This window comes from Rana temporaria, chromosome 4, assembly GCF_905171775.1.
Source record: "Rana temporaria chromosome 4, aRanTem1.1, whole genome shotgun sequence".
Lineage (NCBI taxonomy): Eukaryota > Metazoa > Chordata > Amphibia > Anura > Ranidae > Rana > Rana temporaria.
In genome coordinates this window covers 17,801,471-17,823,248 of record NC_053492.1, presented here as the reverse complement: position 1 = coordinate 17,823,248, position 21,778 = coordinate 17,801,471, and the positions used below count along the sequence as shown (strand labels likewise).

Here is a 21,778-nt window from a genome sequence, read left to right as displayed (position 1 = left end):
ACTGCATTTGGGAGGAAAACTGGCTGCATTTGAGGGGAACTGGCTGCATTTGGGGGGAAACTTGCTGCATTTGGGGGCATTTTGCCTACATTTTGGGAGAAACTGGCTGCATTTGGGGGGGAACTGCCTGCATTTGGGAGAAAACTGCCTGCATTTGGGAGGAATCTGTATACATTTTGGGAGAAACTGGCTGCATTTGGGAGGAAACTGGCTGCATTTGAGGGGAAACTGGCTGCATTTGGGGGGAAACTGGTTGCATTTGGGGGGAAACTGGTTGCATTTGGGGGGAAGCTGCCTGCATTTGGGAGGACACTGCCTGCATTTGGGGGAAACTGGCTGCATTTGGGGGGGACTGGCTGCATTTGAGGGGAAACTGGCTGCATTTGGGGGGGGAAACTGGCTGCATTTGGGGGAAACTGGCTGCATTTGGGAGGAAACTGGCTGCATTTGGGAGGAAACTGGCTGCATTTGAGGGGAAACTGGCTGCATTTGGGGGGGAAACTGGCGGCATTTGAGGGGAAACTGGCTGCATTTGAGGGGGAAACTGGCTGCATTTGGGGGGAAACTGGCTGCATTTGGGGGGGGAAACTGGATCCATTTGGGGGGGAAACTGGCTGCATTTGGGGGTGGGAAACTGGCTGCATTTGAGAGGAAACTGACTGCATTTGGAAGGAAAACTGGCTGCATTTGAGGGCAACTGGCTGCATTTGAGGGGGAAACTGGCTGCATTTGGGGGGGAAACTGGCTGCATTGGGGGGGAAACTGGCTGCATTTGGGGGGGAAACTGGCTGCATTTGGGGGAAACTGGCTGTATTCGGGGGGGAAACTGGCTGCATTTGGGGGGAGACTGGCTGCATTTGGGAGGAAACTGGCTGCATTTGGGGGGAAAATGGCTGCATTTGGGGAGAAACTGGCTGCATTTGATGGGGAAACTGGCTGCATTTGAGGGGAACTGGCTGCATTTGATGGGGAAACTGGTGGCGTTTGATGGGCACAGTGGCGGCAATTGATGTTTTTTTTTTCAGTTTGTTTGCGCACCCCCAAAAATGTTGAGCACCAGCCACCACTGCAGCAGAGAAGAACTGAAGATGGCCAGGGACCTTTCTAAGGACCTAATTTTCATATTAACTGCTTCAAAAAGGAGAAAAAACCCTCCGTAAGCATTCGACATTGTTGGAGGTTGTTTTCTGCACCTAGAACAGATAATAAGACTATGTGACACTGTGACCCTTCTGATTATCTTTATTAAGTAGCAGTAGGTGTAATAATGACACAAGGGAAACTTCAGACATTTGCAGGGGATCCATTATGGCCATAGTGGTGCGCAGGCGCAGCATGACAGACACACCTGGATCTTTCCAATCTTCAGACTTCTTCTACCGATCCATCATCCTGAAAAACATGTAAAAGTTATTCGCAGTGTGGTTAGTCATTGCTTCACAAAAAGAAGAACTTTCAATTGGCTGGGCTGGATTTTCCTGCCTGGAATTTCTTGTAGCTGAAGCTAAAAGGGGCACTAGTGTGAGACAGTGGTGGTGCGCCCATAAAGGGCGTAGGAGAGCCGCCCCCTCTCTCCTGTCACCGCTCTATGGTCGCCGCTGGCACCACCTATGCAGGTGTCCGGCCCCTTTTTGGGCACCGGGCACCTGAATTACAGCGGCGAGGGTGTTTTTTGGAAGCGCCTGATTAGAGTCATAGGCCCAGATTCACAGAGATCGGCGTATCTCTGCGGCAGCGTAACGTATCTCATTTACGTTACGCCGCCGCAAGTTTTACAGGCAAGTGCTTTATTCACAAAGAACTTGCCTGTAAAGTTGGGGCGACGTAGCGTAAATCACCCGGCGCAAGCCCGCCTAATTCAAATTAGGCGGGTAGGGGGCGTGTAGTATTTAAATTAAGCACGTTCCCGCGCCGAACGTACTGCACATGCGCCGTCCGAAGAATATCCCAGGGTGCATTGCTCCAAATGACGTCGCAAGGACGTCATTGGTTTCGACGTGAACGTAAATGGCGTCCAGCCCCATTCACGGACGACTCACGCAAACAACGTAAATTTTTAAATTTCGACGCGGGAACGACGGCCATACTTAACATTGGTTGCCCCTCATATAGCAGGGGCAACTTTACGCCGGAAAAACCTAACGTAAACGGCGTAACTTCGCTGCGTCGGGCGCGCGTACGTTAGGGAATTCGCGTATCTAGCTAATTTGCATACTCGACGGGGAAAACGACAGAGGCGACACCTAGCGGCCAAAAAAAAAAATTGCATTTAAGATCCGACGGCGTAAGAGCCTTACGCCTGTCGGATCTAATGGATATCTATGCGTAACTGATTCTAAGAATCAGTCGCATAGATACGACGGCCCAGATTAGGACTTACGACGGCGTACATGGCGTTGCGCCGTCGTAAGCCCTTTGAGATTCTGGGCCATAGGCTCTAATAGGCGCCCAAAAAGGTGAACAGAGGGCGCCATGCTGGGCGTTCGCTGTTCACTCAGCGTTGTGTTAGCAAAGTGAAGGAATTCGCTTTGCTAACACTGAACCACCTCTCAGCCAATCAGGTGCTCAGGTCTGTTACCTGTCACCTGATGGGCTGAAACGTCAGGCGCTGTGATTGGACGCCTAAGCGAGAACGGAAGAAGACATGGAGGACATGCAGGAGACCGCCGCTGACCCGCTGTGAGACAGGAAAGTGCAAGGCAGCATCTGATGGGGCACAGTAGTGGCAATTGATGGGCACACTGGCAGCATTTGATGGGACACAGTAGTGGCAATTGATGGGCACATTGTCAGTATTTGATGGGGCAAAGTAACGGCAATTGATGGGCACACTGGCAGCATCTGATGGGGCACACAGTAGCAGCAATTGATCGGCACACTGACAGCATTTGATGGGGCACAGTAGCGGCAATTGATGCACACTGGCAGCATTTGGTGGGGCACAGTAGCGGCAATTGGTGGGCACACTGGCAGCATCTGATGGGGCACAGTAGCGGCAATTGATCGGCACACTGACAGCATTTGATGGGGCACAGTAGCTGCAAATGATGGGCACACTGGCAGCATTTGGTGGGGCACAATAGCGGCAATTGATCGTCACACTGGCATTTGATGGAGCACAGTAGCGGCAATTAATTGGCACACTGGCAGCATTTGATGGGGCACAGTAGCTGCAATTGATGGGCACACTGGCAGCATCTGATGGGGCACAGTAGCGGCAATTGATGGGCACACTGGCAGCATCTGATGGGGCACAGTAGCGGCAATTGATTGGCACACTGGCAGCATCTGATGGGGCACAGTAGCGGCAATTGATGGGCGCACTGGCAGCATCTGATGGGGCTCAGTAGCGGCAATTAGTGGGCACACTGGCAGAATTTGATGGGGCACACTGGTGGCAATTGATGGGCACACTGGCAGCATTTGATGGGGCACAATGAGAACAGTGTCAGCATTTAATGGGTACAGTGGTTGCATTTGATGGCACAGTGGCGGCAATTTATGGGTACAGTGGCTGTGTTTGATGGCACAGTAGCTGCGTTTGATCAGTACAGTGCCTGCAATTGATGGGTTTTGTTTTTCAGTTTGTCTGCGCCCCCCCCCCCCAGAAATTTTGAGCACCAGCCCCCACTGGTATGAGATGTATATCTCTCCCTATACTACATCCTATCTCTGTTGCAGTAATACCGTAGGCCAAAATTCATAATTCTAACCAAAAAGAATGTGAATAAAGCATAAATACTTAATAGATATGACTAATAAATAGAGTGTCCATATTATAAAGTGTCCATAAGAATACAACTCTTCAATGTGTCCCAATGAATAAATGTGTCTCTCTTCCACTGTGCTGATGTGATGACCTCTTTGGCAAAAAGACGGTCAATTATAGCGCTTTAATCGTTCATACTGTATCTCCAGTCTCTAATCTTTTTTATACTGGCTCCTTTGGTGTAGGTAAACAGTCCTTTTTCAAATAAATGCTCCTATCTGAGCGCAGATACCAAATCTGTCCTCAAATGTCTCTTCCACTCCACCATGCAAACCAAAAAATGGTGAACGTATGTAGTGTAGTCTTTTTTATTAAAAAAAATAATAACAACAAATATAAATAAAATGCTCATATTAAAAAGTGCCCATATATATCGGCACTGATATCTCCCGCCTGTGTAGAGTTGCAAGAACGTCGCCGCTCCGCTCATGTCCCGGAACCGCCAGGCGTTTCACTGACCAGAAGTTTGGGGTCTATATATCGGCACTTTTTAATGTGAGCATTTTATGTTTGTTATTTGTTTTTTTTTAATAAAAACTACTACACTGTATACGATCAGCATTTTTTGGTTTGCATGGTGGAGTGGAGGAGACATCAGAGGACAGATCTGGTATCTGTTACCCGAATAGGAGAATTTTTTTGAGGAAGGATCGTTTATCTACACCTAAGGAGCCAGAATGGAGAAAGGTAAGAATGAAGATATAAAAGATTAAAGCGCTAATTGACCAGGTGACTACGGAGCTTGGCGTGGGGGCTTGCACATTTAATTGTAGTTGTAAAGAGTACACATAGAACTCTTGGCCGCCCAAGACGATATAGTGGCCCATTGTTCAAGGGTTAGCTCCTCTCCAAGGTGTTCCTCCCATTTACACATTTAGCTATGTTTCCCCCGAGCGACCATATCATAGGAATTTATAAGCTTATATATGTCCGAAGTAAGCCCTTTCTGTGTAGGTCCTGATAAGATTAAGCGTTCAAATGGGGATGACTTAGAGAATTGGAGGGTAGGGGTGATGGTAAGAGCGTAGTGTCTGATTTGGAGGTAACCAAAAAAGGCGCTGCGGGGAAGTTCGTGTTTAGTCCTGAGTTCATCGAAGGGCAACAAAATCCTAGAAACTGGGTTCACCAGATGACCATAATGAAAGAGATTGCTCTGCAGCCAGGGGGAAATTATCTGGGAGGTTAAGCTGTCGGGTAGTAAAGAAAAGCTGTTACCAAAGAGGCCTCAGATTGTAGGAGGGTGTTACGATTTAGTTGTCTCCAAATAGTGAGTAAGAGGTTCATAGTATGTAATAGGGCGGTGGAGGGGACATCGGCATTAGTATTACACAATAAATTGGGTGGATGGGGGCTAGCCAATATTTTATCTATTTGAGTCCAGCGATTATAGGCCGGGAAGGGTAACCCAGGAAGCTATAGCCCTCAGTTGTGCTGCATAATAGTAGCGCTGGAGGTGTGGGAAGGCCAAACCCCCTGTCCTTTCGGGAGGCACACATTATGGAGCGGGCTATTCGGTGCTGTGGTGCTGTTTATAATTCCACGTAAAATTTAGGAGGTCAGTCTGGAGCTTCCGAAGCTGGGCGGACGAGGCAATGCGTTCAAATCAAGACATTGGGTAATGTCTCCATTTGGTCAATAGGGATCATATAGATGCAAACAGGGGTCTGAAATTAGCATCATATGGAGATTCATATCGAGGAGTGAGGAATACCCAAGATATTTGATGGCGTGGGACTTCCACGTGTATGAAAAGTTTTCCGATAGGCGGTGCACTTCCGCGGGGGGGAGATTGAGTGGAAGGGCTTCCGATTTAGCTGGATTAACCTTGTATCCTGATAGGGACCCATGTTCCTCAAGAAGTTTATGAAGGTTGGGGAGGGTGATATGCGGGCATGTTAGGGTGAGGAGAACGTCATCTGCAAACAATGAGATTTTAAATTCGTGACCTCTAACCATTACGCCACTGATGTTGGGGTCTCGTCGGATCTGGGCCGCCGTGGGGTTCGATACACAGGGCGAAAAGCAATGTGGAAAACGGACAGCCTTGCCTAGTTCCATTCAAAATGGGAAAGGAAGTAGAGGCCGCAAAGGGTGTTTTGATGGAGGCAGATGGAGTCGCGTATAAATGCCTAATTTTTGCCAAGGAACGGCCCCTGGAAGCCCAGATATTCGAGAGTGGTAAGCATTAAAGGCCAGCTGAGCCTATCGAAAGGCTTTCTCAGCATCTAAGCTGAGCAAGAGCGCCTCGTCTTTTTGTCTATTAATGATGTCAATTAAGTTGATGACTCTTCTGGTGTTGTCCCCTGCTTGGTGCCTAGGGACAAAGCCCACCTGATCCTTATGGATCAGGGAGGGGAGGATCTCATTCACTCGAAGGGATAATAATTTTGTAAAAATGTTCAGGTCCAAATTTATTAAAGCTATGGTCTTTATCGTGCTTGGGTATGAGCGTGAGGTGTGAGGTCTGCATGTCTCATGGAATTTCGTCATTGCCCATAAACCCATTAAAGAGACGGACCATATGTGGGAGCAGGGTGAGTAGGAACGTTTTATAATACTCATACGGAAGGCCATCAGGGCCCGGGGGCCTTATTGTTCGGAAGAAGCTTCAAAGTCTCTGAGATCTCCTTGTCGGTGATCGGGGAGTTAAGGGAGTGTAGGGCCCCCGCCGGTAAAAAGTGGCCACCCCGCTGGTTGCGAGGTAGGTCCGTACGCGGTCAATGTAAGTCGCTTGGGTCGGTAAGTGCAGTATAGAGGGATTGTTGTAGAGGTCCGAGTAGTAGTCTCGGAGTAGTTGAGCAATTCGTTCGGGGTGGGAGTGAAGGGTCCCAGTTGGGTCCCGCAGGGCTTGGGGAGCCGAGGCATGAGTATGTTCTCGGAGTTTACTCGCTAGTAGGGTATGGGCTTTGTTACCTTTATCATAGTATAACTGACGGAGCCTCTGAAGGGCCTTTTAAACCTTGCCTATGTCTATACTTTTAAGGACTGTCCGGAGACGTATAATTTCTCTCAAGAGACGGATTGAGGACGAGGTCGTAAGTCTAGATTCTAAGTCCCGTAGTCGCTGTGCCGTCTGTTGTCTCGACAGCTTGGAATTTTTCTTCCAGGCCGTGGAGATCGCTATACATTGGCCAGGATTTCTACATCAGGATTTCTACGTCAGTGATCGCCTGCAAGGGGGGGCATTAACAAAAAAGTAATCTAGCCGCGCGTCTGTGAGAAATGGGTGGGAGTATTGACGTTCCGTTGGGTGTTCCACATGCCATGCGTCGAACAGGGCAAACTTACGGGTGATCTGTCGGAATTGTTGGGATTGTCTAGTGAGGCGTGGGGGGGGGGGATTTTCTTGTTAAGGGAGGTTCTATCCAGAATGGAAGGTTAAAGTCCCCTCCCGCGACTAAAAATGAATGTGTGGTTCTAAATAGGCGGTTGTACACCTTAGTTACAAAAGGCATCTGTTTCACATTTGGTGCTGTAATTTTTATTATTATAATTTTTTTTACTAGTAATGGCGTTGCTCTGCGATTTTTATCCGGACTGTGACAAATTGGACACTTGACACATTTTTGGGACCACTGACATTTATACAGTTATCAGTGCAATAAAAATGCACTGATAACTGTATAAATGTCACGGGCAGGGAAAGGGTTAACACTAGGGGGGATCAATGGGTTAACTGTGTTCCCTCCATGTGTTCTAACTGTGGGAGGCATGGGACTGATTAGGGGAGGAGATAGATCGGTGTTCATACTTAGTACGAACACACAATCTCTCTGCTCTCCCGTTTACACACACAAATCCCAGTTCTCGCTCTGTTACGAGCAATTTCGGGTGCCCGGCTCCCCATGTACAGCTACATGGGGAGACATTCTGCCGCAGTATAACTGCGGCGGCCGGTCGGGAACCCATTAAAGCAAAAGATCAATTTTTTTTATCTTTTTGGTTCAAAGGTAGAGGAGAGGTTTGGGGTCTTATTGATCCCAGAACTCTCCATAAAGAGGACCTGTCATCCGTTATTTCTGTTACAGGGAAGGTTTTAAAATAAGTAATTATATATAAAAAAAAATGAAAGCGCCCCTATTCCTCTTTGCTCATGCACAGAAGTGAACGCATAAGTCGGGCACGCATATGTAATTCACACCACACATGTGAGGTATCGCTGTGAAGGTTAGAGTAAGAGCAATAATCCTAGTGCTAGACCTCCTCTGTAACTCTAAACAGCTAGGGGCAGATCCACAGAGCGAGTACGCCGGCGTATCTACTGATACGCCGGCGTACTTTCAAATTACCCGCGTCGTATCTCTGTTTTGAATCCTCAAAACAAGATACAACGGCATCTGGGTTAGATCCGACAGGAGTACGTCTTTGTACGCCTTCGGATCTTAGATGCAATTCTTCGGTGTCCACTGGGTGGCGTTCCTGTCGTTTTCCGCGTCGAGTATGCAAATTAGCTATTTCCGACGATCCACGAACGTACGAGCGGCCGTCGCATTTTTTTACGGCGTCTCTAGTCAGCTTTTTCCAGCGTATAGTTAAAGCTGCTATTTCGTGGACTATAGTTACACCTGCTATGTTAAGTATGGCTGTCGTTCCCGCGTTTAATTTGAATTTTTTATTTTCGTTTGCGTAAGCCGTCCGTGAATCGGGATGGACGTAATTTACGTCCACGTCAAAACAATGACGTCCTTGCGACGTCATTTAGCGCAATGCACGGCGGGAAATTTAGGAACGGAGCATGCGCAGTTCGTTCGGCGCGGGGACGCGCTTCATTTAAATGAAACACGCCCCCTACTCGCCGCATTGGAATTCTGCGCCGTTACGCCGCTTGAGAAACACTACGGCGCAAAATATTTATGGATTCGATTTAAAGCCAGGTAAGGTACGGCGGCGTAGCGTATCTCAGATACGATGCGCCGGGGCAGATCTTTGTGGATCTGCCCCCTAACCTGTAAATATTTTTAACTGCTTGCCAACCAGCGCACGACGATATACGTTGACACAATGGCATGGGCAGGCAATTGGGCTTACCTGTACGTCCCTTTAAATCTGCCGCCCAGCAGGCGCCCGCGCACCGCCACGTGCCTCGTGAGTGCGCCCACGATTGCGGTCGGCAAAGGCAGAACAGGGGGATGCCTTTGTAAACAAGGCATTCCCCTGTTCTGCCTTGTGACACGTCAGTGATCTACTGTTCCCCGTGATCGGGAACAGTGATCAGTGACGTGTCACTGGTAGCTACTCCCCCTAACAGTTAGAATCACTCCTTAGGACACACTTAACCCCTTTAGCGCCACCTAGTGGTTAACCCCTTCACTGCCAGTGTAATTTTCACAGTAATCAGTGCATTTTTATAGCACTGATCGCTGTAAAAATGACAATGGTCCCAAAAATGTGTCAAAAGTGTCCGATGTGTCTGCCATAAAGTCGCAGTCGTGATAAAAAAAATCGCAGATCGCCACCATTACTAGTAAAAAAAGATAATAATAAAAAAGCCATAAAACTATCCCCTATATTGTAGACACTACGGCCCGGATTCACATACATCGGCGCATATTTATGCCGGCGTAGCGTATCGAATATACGCTACGCTGACGCAGCGCAGAGAGGCAAGCACAGTATTCACAAAGCACTTGCTCCCACTCGCTCTCAAATCTACGCTGGGTTCCCTTGGCGTAAGCCGTCGTAGGTGGAGGTGGGCGTGAGCCATGCTAATGAGGCGTGACCCCATGCAAATGCAAAGCGCCATAGAAGTACTTAAAACGAACGGCCCATGCCCCGCGGCCGCATCCCAGTGCGCATGCTCAGAATCACGTCGAAACAACTGCCTAAGATACGTTGAATCACTGCCTACGACGTGAACGTAACCTACGCCCAGCCATATTCACGTACTATGTAAACAACGTAAAATACGACGGCTGTGTTCCCTGGTCCATACCGTTGCATGAGTTGCGCCTCCTATATGGGGAATAACTTTACGCCGGACGTACGACTTACACAAACCGCGTATATTATGTGCCGGGTGCAAGTACGTTCGTGAATCGACGTATCTCCCTCATTTCCATATTTGAATAGGAAATCAATGGGAGAGCCCCAGCGTAAATATGCACCCACGAAACGCCGGTGTAGGAAAGTTACGTCGGTCGGATGAAGCCTATTTTCAGGCGTATCTTGGTTTCAGAGTCCGGCGCAGAGATACGACGGCGCATATTTGCACTTACGCGGCGTATCTGTAGATACGTCGGCGTAAATGCTTTGTGAATCCGGGCCTATAACTTTTGCGCAAACCAATCAATAAACGCTAATTGCGATTTTTTTTACCAAAAATATGTAGAAGAATACGTATCGGCCTAAACTGAGGAAAATGTTTTGTTTTTTTTACAAAAAAATGGGGATATTTATTATAGCAAAAAGTACACAATATTTTTATTTACCGTATTTATCGCGGTATAACGCGCTCCCGCGTATACCGCGCACCCCTAAAGTTGCCCCCGAAATTCCTGTAAAAAAAAATGTTATATGATTTTATTACTTACAGTTTTGGTGTCTTCCCAGCGTCCATCGTCCGGTCCGGCGTCCGTCTGCGGCCTCGATGGTGTCCTCCCGGCTTCTCCAGCGCGCGCCTCAAGTCGAGTCCCCACTTCCCGCGCTCAGTTTGAACGCCTCCGCCGACATATACCGAGTGCAGTACACTCGGGTACATTCAGCAAGGCTCGGCTTCGCTCGCGCTCACGCTCTGTGACGTTTATGCGTGAGCACAAGCGAAGCCGAGCCTAGCCGAATGTACCCGAGTGTACTGCACTCGGTATATGTCGGGGCAGGATTTCAAACTGAGCGCGGGAAGCGGCTATCGGCGTATATCGCGCACCCACGATTTCCCCTTATTTTAAGGGGAAAATAGTGCGCGATATACGCCGATAAATACGGTATTTTTTTCAAAATTTTCACTCTTGCACAAGCAATAAAAACCACAGAGGTGATCAAATACCACCAAAAGAAAGCTCTATTTGTGGGGAAAAAGTTGCCGTAAATTTTGTTTGGGAGCCGCGTCACACGACTGCACAATTGTTAGTTAAAGTGCCGAATCGCAAAAAGTGCTCTGGTCTTTGGCCAGCCAAATTGTCTGGGGCTTAAGTGGTTAAAATGTTGCTTATGGTCAATTTTAGGTATTGTAGTTTGTCACGAGCTTGCGCATTTTTAAAGTGTGACGTGTCAGGTATCTATTTACTCGGCCCAGCATCATCTTTTTATTTTACCAAAAATTGGGTTACAAATTCTGAGGTGGATTCAAGAAGCAATTGCGCCTGTGTAACCATAGGTTACACAGCGCAATTGCTTACTTGCCCCGGCGTAACGAGTGCTCCTGATTCAGGAACCTCGTTACGCCGACTGCAGCCTAAGATCTGCGCGGCATAAGGCTCTTATGCCCGCATATCTTAGGCTGCATTCTTGCGATGGCCGCTAGGTGGCGTTCCCGTTGTGCTCAGCGTATAGTATGCAAATTGCATACTAACACCGATTCACAACGTTGCGCGAGCCCTGCGTACGCAATTTACGTTGTTTACGTACGGCGGTTTTTGCGTAAGGCTGCCCCTGCTATTAGCAGGGGCAGCCAATGTTACGTATACCCGTCGTTCCCGCGTCGCGAAATTTGAATTTTACGTACTTTGCGTAAGTGATTCACTTTGAAGCAAATGACGTCCTTGCGACGTCATTTGCCACAATGCACGTCGGGAAAGTTCCCCGACGGAGCATGCGCTCTACGATCGGCGCGGGAACGCGCCTAATTTAAATGATTCCCGCCCCCTACGGGATCATTTAAATTGCGCGCGCTTGCGCCGGGCATTTTGCCGGCGCGCCCGCGCAATTTATGGAGCTTCTGCTCCGTGAATCGAGGGCAGCGCAAGAAAATTGAGGGGGCGCAGGGCAAAATCGTTGCTCTGCGCCTCCGTAATAAATGCGCAAATGTAGCTGAATCCGGGCCTCTGTTTTTTGGAAGCTGTACAAGTATTTCATGTATATGGTTTTCTCTGTAAACAAATGTAACGTCATCTGGATGCGCATATATATATATATATATATATATATACACACATACATATTTACAGTATATATGTATATATGTCCCAAGCCTGTGGTATTGGATTGGAAATTGATTGGCAGCTGTAACTTACATGGTAAGGGATCGGAACACGCCAAACCGCACTCTGGGATGCAACACTTCTGGTTTCCAAGACAGTCACTGTCAATCTGACACGTTGATGTCGGTGGGGGGTACTCACAATGTACCAAAGAAATTGGGCATGTTCCAGGTTTTACTGAAAAACAAAACACAGCCAGATCAAATAATACCTTACCCCAGGATTTCCAGATCTACAGGATAGTACTGCAAGAAGGATGAAAATAGGATACAGATGCAGAAAATAAAGCTCTTTATGTAGACCTGATTTGGTAAAGAACATGCTCGTAGGTTGATCCTCCATGCCGCCCATGAACCACGTGCTTTTTTTCTAACTCTTTCCCAGGCTGGGCTTCTGCTATTACTGGCATCCCTCATCTGCTGCTCCCGCCGGCTTCAGGTGCTGAATGGGGCTTGGGGGGATCCAGATGTGTCCCCCCAATACCTCTGATCACCTCCATACTGCCCCCACACCCCCGATCCATGGCTGCTCTGAGCAGCACATTGGTGTAGTGGTTAGCACTTTCACCTAGCAGCAAAAAGGGTTGCTGGTTTGAAACCACGACACCATCTACCTGGAGTTTGCATGTTCTCCTTGGGCCAGATTCACAGACATTTAGACTTGGGCGGCGTATCAGAGATACGCTACGCCGCCGTACTTTACTTGCCGTACTTTGAAATCCACAAAGAGTACGCGCCGTAAGTTACCGCGGCGTAGTGTATTTCTGGCGGCGGAATTCAAATCGGCTGGTAGGGGGCGGGTTTCATTTAAATGAAGCCGATTGAACTGCGCATGCTCCGTTTTGATTTTTCCCGCCGTGCTTTGCGCGAAATGACGTCGCAACTACGTCATTTTTAGAACTTCGACGTGAGTTACGTCAATCCCTATTCACGGACGACTTACGCAAAAAAAAAAAAAATTCAAATTTCGACGCGGGAACGACGGCCATACTTAACATGGCATGTCTATCTATACGCCGCAAAATACCAGCTTTAACTATACGCCGGAAAAAGCCGACTACAGACGACGTTAGAAAATGCGACGGCCGCACGTACGTTCGTGGATCGTCGTAAATCCCTAATTTGCATACCCGACGCGGAAAACGACGCGAACTCCACCCAGCGGACGCCAAAGTATTGCACCTCCGATCCGAAGGCGTACGCCTGTCGGATCGAGCCCAGAAGCCGTCGTATCTTGGTTTGAGGATTCAAACTAAAGATACGACGCGGGAGATTTGAAAGTACGCCGGCGCATCAGTAGATACGCCGGCGTACTTCGTCTGTGGATCCGCCCCCTTGTGTCTGCGTGGGTTTCCTCCGGGTACTCCGGTTTCCTCCCACACTCTAAAGACATGCTGGTAAGTTAATTGGCTCCCGTCTAAAATTGGCCCTAGTATATGTACCAGCGCGTTGGGATCCTACGGGGTAAATGAGCGCACTATATCAAGATGCCACTCTCTCTCCTTCGCTCCCGCCGCCTGCAGCTTCTCCCTGCACTGATCTCCTATGATCTGTCAGACTGGGAGCGCTGCGGGGGTAGGAGCGGTGTGGGTGGCATGAAGTTGTGGCTGGGGGGAATTGGCAACCCCCCCTTGTACAATGGATATAGGCAGCGATCACTGCTATATCCACTGACAGCTGATCATTGTTACCGCGTGTGTTACAATTTATCAGACAGGGGCGGACTGACCTTTTGGGCACTGCCCGAGGGCCCCATGACACTAGGGGGCCCCATCAGGTTTGCCAGCCTCAGTAAAACCAGGGACAGTATGTAAAAATCTGTGTTTTTTTTTACATCTGTCCCTGAAATGTCCCTTACCGACATCCTTTTGGTCTAAAAATCCCAAGATTATAGCTGCCCCGCCTCTCCAGTACCTTTTTAGTGTGTGTATGTGTATTCAGTGTGTATGTATACTGTGTGTGTATACTGTGTATGTATACTGTATGTGTGTGTATATACAGTGTGGCCCCATAATCTATTGCCTGGGGGCCCCCTAATCTAGGGTGACCATGTGTCCTGGATTGCCCGGGACAGTCCCACATTTTGCAGGTCTGTCCCGGGCACCTTCATTCCAGGACAATACAGTGTCCCGGAATGAAACTGACACAGCCACCCCCTGGGCCAATCTGATGCCCCCAAAAAAGGCCGCCACATCACCGCTTTACTCACTGACAGTACTTGTCCTGGCCGGGAATGCCTGGAGGAGCACAATCCCCGTCCCCTGTTTGTGATTGGGGAAATCATAAATCCCGCCTCTTGTGTCCAATCACTGTGCTGTGATTCGTTACAGCACAAGCTGATTTTTGGGAAGGGAGGGTGTCACTGAATTGTAGTTTGGAAATGTAGTCACCCTACCCTAATGGGGCCTGGGGCCCCCTAATCTCCTATTGCCTGGGGGCCCCCTAATCTCCTATTGCCCGGGGGCCCCATGAGTTGTCAGTCCGCCCCTGTCATTTTATGAATGAATGGAATTTCTAAACAGATTCCTTATTCATTCATGTAAAGTGCTTTTACCTGAGGGTATAAATGGAGCACAGGGCCTGGCAGCGAAAGGGTTAAAGGCAGGTTTTATGACAAATCACAAAAAAAATGTGTCATTGGTTTAGAGCAGTGGTTCTCAACCTAGGGTCGAATAAAGATTTGCCAGGGGTCACCGTATCCTGGGCTGTTTCTGAAGCCCGCACTGCTCTCCCAGCCTTTTTGCGGCCACCCAGAAGGGCTATCCCTGGAGCCTGTGGCCACCCAGCTGGGCTGTTCCTGGAGCCCGCGGCCGCCCACTCAGCCTCTTCGCAGGTGCCCATTTAGTTCATGGCATGGCTGGTGAGCAGAGACTAGAGGTCCGATGACTGGTGAGGAATGTGAAGTGGGAGGGGCTGGAGGAGACCCTATCTCCTGATTTTGGCACAGGTGTCACTGCTACGAGACACCACAAAGTTGGAGACACAGTGAGTAACACTACCTGTGATTATAGATACCATTAAAAGGACTCAGTGAGCACTAAGGCCCAGATTCTTGTCCACTGGGCGTATCTCTGCAGCGGCGTAACGTATCCGATTTACGTTACGCCGCCGCAAGTTTTTCAGGCAAGTGCTTTATTCATAAAGCACTTGCCTGTAAAGTTGCAATGGCGTAGCGTAAATCACGCGGCGGAATTCAAATTCGGCGGGTAGGGGGCGTGTATAATTTAAATGAAGCGCGTCCCCGTGCCGAACGAACTGCGCCGTCCGTAAAATATCCCAGTGTGCATTGCTCCAAATGATGTCGCAAGGACGTCATTGGTTTTGACGTGAACGTCGACTTACGCAGATGACGTAACTTTTTAAAATTTCGACGCGGGAACGATGGCCATACTTAACATTGGCTGCGCCTCATATAGCAGGGGCAACTTTACGCCGGGAAGAGCCTAACGTAAACGTCGTAACTTTACTGCGTCGGCCGCACGTACGTTCGGGAATTCGCGCATCTAGCTAATTTGCATACTCGACAGGGAATCCGACGTAAGCCACCTAGCGGTCAAAAAAAATTGCAGTTTAGATCCGACGGCGTAAGAGACTTACGCCTGTCGGATCTGATGGATATCTATGCGTAACTGATTCTAAGAATCAGTCGCATAGATACGACGGTTCAGATTAGGAGTTACGACGGCGTACATGGCGCTGCGCCGTCGTAAGTCCTATGAGAATCTGGGCTTAAATGTCTGCAGGTTAGGGGTGCAAATTACTTGTCTTGCCTTGGGTGCTGACAATCCACGCTACAAAAATAATTTTACTGTTGTGCCACACGGTCAGAATTTCCGACAAGAAAAATCCGTTGTGAGCCTTTGGTCGGAAATTCCGACCGTGTGTACTTTTCCTGTTGGAATTTCCGCCAACATAAATTTGAGAGCTGGTTCTCAAATTTTTATATGGAAAAAATTCCGATTGGAAATCCTGATCGTCTGTGGAAATTCCAACATGCAAAATTTCGATGCATGCTCGGAAATAATTTGACGCATGCTCGTCGTAGTGCTGTACGTCACCGCGTTCTTGACGGTCAGAGAACTTTTGTGTGACCTTGTGTATGCAAGCCAAGCTTGAGCTGAATTCCATCGGGAAACCCATCCAAGGTTTGTGTATGCGGCATTAGGGGTCCCCACAACTTTGAACATTTTATCAAGGGGTCACGGCAATAGAAGGATGAGAACCACTGGTTTAGAGGAAGCCAAGTATTTGGGCTATACTATTGGTTGGGGAGTTGTAGAATTTCCGGTAAACAATAGAAGCCATCCGGGAATGTCCAAGTCCCACAAACAAGAAACAGGTCAGAGTGTTTATTGGCATAACAAATTACTATATTTTCCCAAATTTTGCACCTTTGGCAACCCTGTTGACTGATCTTCCAAAAAGTAAACACTCAGTTATGGTAAAATGGTGCCCAGAAGCAGAAGAGTCTTTCCAAGTCCTGAAAAGAGCTATTTGTGCCCAGCCAGTTCTGTATGCCCTGGATTTTTCCAAGGATTTTGTGGTTCAGACGGATGCATCCGACGTTGGTCTGGGGGCCATGTTGTCACAGGTGGGGGAGGAACACCCTGTAGTGTACCTGAGCAGGAAGCTTAATGAGCTTGAAATATACAGTGATTGAGAAAGAAAGCTTACAGTGCCTGCCGCCGAGAATGTGTTTTTAGCACGACAGCATCGCGCTGATTCTCGGCGACATGGTGCCAACATCTCGCACTCGCTGGAATAGTAAAAGCACATTCCAGCGAGCGCGTCATAGAAGCAACGGGGATCCGACTTGGATTCCCGCGAATTCTACACGTGTGCAGCGTTTAGTATGCATTCTGAGAGGGAGAACTCCCCGCTGGATTTTAAATAAAAATCCGGCATGGGTTCCCCCCTCAGGAGCATACCAGGCCCTTGGGTCTGGTATGGGATGTAAGGAGACCCCCCTATGCCGAAAAAACGGCGTAGGGGTCCCCCTACAATCCATACCAGACCCGTATCCAAAGCACGCTACCCGGCCGGCCAGGAAAGGAGTGGGGACGAGCGAGCGCCCCCCCCCCCTCCTGAGCCGTACCAGGCTGCATGCCCTCAACATGGGGGGTCGGGAACAACCGACAACCAACGGCCAGGGTTGTCGGGAAGAGGCCCTGTCCTTATCAACATGGGGACAGGGTGCTCTGGGGTGGGGGGGGGGCCGCAGTGCGCCCCCCTGCCCCAGAGCACCCGACCCCCCCATGTTGAGGGCATGCAGCCTGGTACGGCTCAGGGGGGGGGCGCTCGCTCGTCCCCACTCCTATCCTGGCCGGCCGGGTAGCGTGCTTTGGATACGGGTCTGGTATGGATTGTAGGGGGACCCCTACGCCGTTTTTTCGGCGTAGGGGGGTCTTCTTACATTCCATACCAGACCCAAAGGCCTGGTATGCTCCTGAGGGGGGAACCCATGCCGGATTTTTATTTAAAATCCGGCAGGGAGTTCTCCCTCTCAGAATGCATACTAAACGCCGCACACGTGTAGAATTGGCGGGAATCCAAGTCGGATCCCCGTCGCTTCTATGACGGCTTTGTCTCCATCGCGGCAAGCCAGCTCGGCGCTGGCTCCCGCGATGGGGCTCGTAGGTGCTCAATCTCGCCGAGAAAGGGAGAGAGATTGACACAATATCGCGGTCACCCACTGTAGCAATAAAGTGGGCCTTCGAAACTATAAAATGCCATTTGTTAGGGCACCATTTTGACCTGGTAACTGACCATGCTCACTTCAACTGGGTGGCTCAGAAGAATAAGACAAATAGATGGGTGAACCGGTGATTCTGGCTGTACAGGAATATTAATTTATGGTAAAACACAGGCCAGGTGCTAAGATGGATGGGAAATGTAGACACCTTGTCCCAAGTTAATTCTTGTTGGGCCACAACTGTTCCAACCCTGGGGTTGAATCGAAAGGGGGTGATGTGTAGTAGGGTGTCTTGTATGGAGCCGAAAAAGTCTTCTTTGGGATATACACATCTCCTAAGTGTAGCACCCTCTACCTTTAGGTATGTTTTTTAAACATATTTAACTCTATTTTTGGAGCCCTGTACAGTACCTGAATACAGTAGTGGCCTAGTGCCCTAAAGTGAGTATCTTAGTACGAGACAGTACAATAAGCATCCTTGCTGAACAACGGCTTCAAGAAATCCACTTACAGGCTAGGTCACCCTAGGTAATGCCTTGTTTTTGGGGGAACGCTATAGGGTTGCATTAAAGCGGGGGTTCACCCTAAAAAAAAATTCTAACATTACATTGATATGACTTCTGACACTGACAGTACGCTGATCTTTTCTTTTTATTTTTTTCGTACATACCGTTTTATCGATATTTTACCCCCGGCTTCCGGGTAGTGAATCCCGTGGGACTGTGCGTTCCTATTCACAGGCTAAGTGATTGACGTATGACCAAACGCTTCCAACTGGAGCGTGTCACGCAGGGCTCTAGTCCTGCGGGAACGCGTGGGAACGGAGTTCCTGCACTTTTTTCACAGCAGGAACGCAGTTCCCTTTGCAGGACTAGAGCAGCCGAGAGCAGCCGAGCCGCCCGAGCCAATCCTTCACTAAGCGGCGATGCCCAGCTCGAGTCACTGTCAGGGGCAGGCGAACCTTAATAATCCTTTATGTTACTGGCCGCTTCCTGTATATGGATTCATCAGGTAGTGTGCAGGTATTCCGTCACTTCCTCGATGCCGCAATGTCTCCTGGGAGCTTTTGTCATTGTTCCCAGGAGACATTCCGGTGGTCTGCCGCGATTTATCGCGGGATTTAGAAAGAACTTGCTTAAAAAAACATGCGGTTTAGTAATTATGCATACGAGCGTATAATTTTTTTTTTTTTTTTGGTGGTGGAGTGGATCTTGGGTGGGAGTTCCCACACTTTTTTCCCCAAGACTTGGCCCCCGGCGTCACGAGTTGCTGAAAGAAGCCGAACGTCGGTGCGCAGGCGCCGTACAGCGCCGTATAGAGCCGACTCGCAGTCCGGCTTCTTTCGGCAACTCGTGACGCGCCATATGTGCCGGGGGGAAGATTATGTCATACGTCAATCACTTAGCCTGTGAATAGGAATGCCCACTCCCACGGGATTCACTACCCCGGAAGCCAGGGGGTAAAATAGCGATAAAACGGTATGTACGAAAAAAAAAAAAAAGATCAGCGTACTGTCAGTGTCAGAAGTCAGCTCAATGTAGTGTTAGAATATCTTTTTTAGGGTGAACCCCCTCTTTAAGCAGTAAAGCACCTTCTCTAAACATAACTGTTGAGAGCAAGGCATGTATGTGTATGAGTAACGACAGCTGTCCCTCTACATATATAAACCTTATTTACATTTTAGCTTGTAATTATATATCTAAACTCTATAAAATACTGGCATACCTATAAAACATTCAGTGATAATATTTTTGGGTATACAGCAATTTCCAATTCACAAGAGAAATTCAATTACCTGGGACTGTTGGTGTGCACGCCATTCTGCACCAGTAATTACAGCAGCGCTCGGTGCCTTGGCATTGGTCATCACTGTGGCACTCGGAGCGTGCAGGTTTGACAGTTACACACTCTAAGGGATTGAAGATTGGGCAGGAATCTTCCTTGGCTGCAGAGAGAGAAAATTGATGTAATAAGGATAGTAGAAACTGAAAAAAGGCTGGTCTATGAGAAGCAATGATGAGTGCAGGTTAGGACAATGAGGAGTGATGAGTACAGGCAGGGACTATAATTAAGAGTGATGACTGCAGGCAGGGACTATGAAGGATGATGAGATCACTCTGCGACTATAAAGGGTTATAAATGTTGGCTGGAAGTTTGACGGGTAATAAGTGCAGGCCTGGTAATGAAGGCTGGTGAGTGCATGCTGGGACTTTGAAGGGTGATGAGTGCAGGCCGGGACTTTGAAGGGTGATAAATGCAGGCCAGGACTTTGAAGGGTGATGAGTGCAGGCCGGGACTACGAAGGGTGATGAGTGCAGGCTGGGACTATGAAGAGTGATGAGTGCAGGCCGGGATTATGAAGGGTGATGAGTGCATGCCGGGATTATGAAGGGTGATGACTGCAGGTCGGGACTATGAAGGGTGATGAGTGCAGGCCGGGACTACAAAAGGGTGATGAGTGCAGGCTGGGACTTTGAGGTCTGATGAGTTCAGGTCGGGACTATGAAGGGTGATGAGTTCAGGTCGGGACTATGAAGGGTGATGAGTGCAGGCCGGGACTATGAAGGGTGATGAGTGCAGGCTGGGACTATGAAGGGTGATGAGTAAAGCCCAGACACATTATTTATGTTTATCTAAAGTTTATGGCCCGGATTCACAAAGGATTTACGATGGCGTATCTCCAGATACGCCGTCGTAAGTCTGAATGGAGGCGTCGTATCTCTGCGCCTGATTCAAAGAATCACATACGCCTCACTGTTGCCAAGATACGAGCGGCGCAAGTCTCCTACGCCGTCGTATCTTGGGGGGGAAATATTTACGCTGGCCGCTAGGGGCGCTTCCGTATATTTCCGAGTTGAATATGCGAATGAGCTAGATACGCCGATTCACAAACGTACTTGCGCCCGGCGTATTAAAATACGCTGTTTACGTAAGGGTACGACCGGCGTAACTTTACCCCTCATAAAGCAGGGGTAAGTCATGTTAAGGTATGGACGTCGGAAACGTCGGAACAGCGTCGTATTTTACGTCGTTTGCGTAAGTCGTCCGTGAATGGGGATGGGCGTAGGTTACGTTCACGTCGACTAAACATTGAGCCGGCGTAACTGAGGGAGAAAATTTGACGTGATACTGAGCATGCACCGTTCGTTAGGCGCATCATTAACGTGGGGTCATGATTAATTTCCATACAACACGCCCCCTACCAGCCTATTTTGAATTACGCGGGCTTACGCCGGCCCATTTACGCTAAGCCGCCGCAACTTACGGAGCAAGTGCTTTGTGAATACTGCACTTGCCTGTCTAAGTTGCGGCGGCGTATCGTAAATAGGATACGCTACGCCCGCACAAAGATACGCCCAGATACGTGAATCTGGCCCTATATATTTAGACTGATGTTCTATATCTGTGTGCATTACATTTAACTTAATACATTACAAAGGATTCCCAGAAAGAGACAACAGAGTTTTATTTGCCTCCTTTTGGGATGGGGCGGGGATTACTACCTTGGAGGAGGAGCCTCTGTTCTGACTCACACATATTGTTGAATGTTAGCTTGGGTTACTTATCTACACAAAGCAGAGCAGGCCATGTTTTTATGATTTCATTGCATTCCCAGAGAAATTAATTACCGTCCAATGGCAGCAGACATTGTCTTCTACCCCCCGAGTAGCAGCATTTCCTTGTGTCTTGGCAGTCTTGGTCTGTTGTACATGTATTCTGTAACATGGAGCCTTCATCAGGGTAATCCACATTTGCAGGACACGTTCCAGGTTTGCTTGTATCTGAGGGGGTTATGAGATGAACCACAGATATTTGCTTAGAACCTAATTTTAAAGTGGACCAGTACATTGCCAAAAGTTTGTAAATACCTGATCATCACACCACTATAAAAGTTGTACATCCAAAATCACGTGCATAAAATCAAGTACATGGCCATGCAAAGTCCTTTGACAGACATTTCCATTCACAGACAATTGTGCTTCCAGCCTTGATAACAGTTTGGGGAAGGCCATTCTCTGTTCCAGCATGCCTGCACCCCTGTGTATAAAGCCAGCTCCATAAAGACATGGTAAGACCAGGAACTGGAATGGTCTGTATAGAGAACTGACCCAACCGTGCTGAATACCTTTGGACTTTAGCCCTTCTAAACACCTTCGAACTTCAACCCTACTTAACACTTTTG

At 48.6% G+C, this 21,778-nt stretch overlaps 1 protein-coding gene across 1 annotated transcript in view; it reads right to left on the bottom strand.

Moving 5' to 3' along the window:
• Positions 1–1,226: 1,226 nt before the first annotated feature.
• LOC120936001 (antileukoproteinase-like) overlaps positions 1,227–21,778 on the bottom strand; it is a 29,792-nt gene continuing 9,240 nt past the window's right edge. The window contains exons 2-5 of the mRNA XM_040348074.1: positions 21,225–21,377; positions 19,391–19,540; positions 11,938–12,081; positions 1,227–1,392 (exon numbers count right to left, since the gene is read on the bottom strand). Of these exons, the coding sequence (XP_040204008.1) occupies positions 1,391–1,392; positions 11,938–12,081; positions 19,391–19,540; positions 21,225–21,377 (449 nt within the window). The 3' untranslated portion in view covers positions 1,227–1,390. The remainder of the gene's footprint in view (positions 1,393–11,937; positions 12,082–19,390; positions 19,541–21,224; positions 21,378–21,778) is intronic.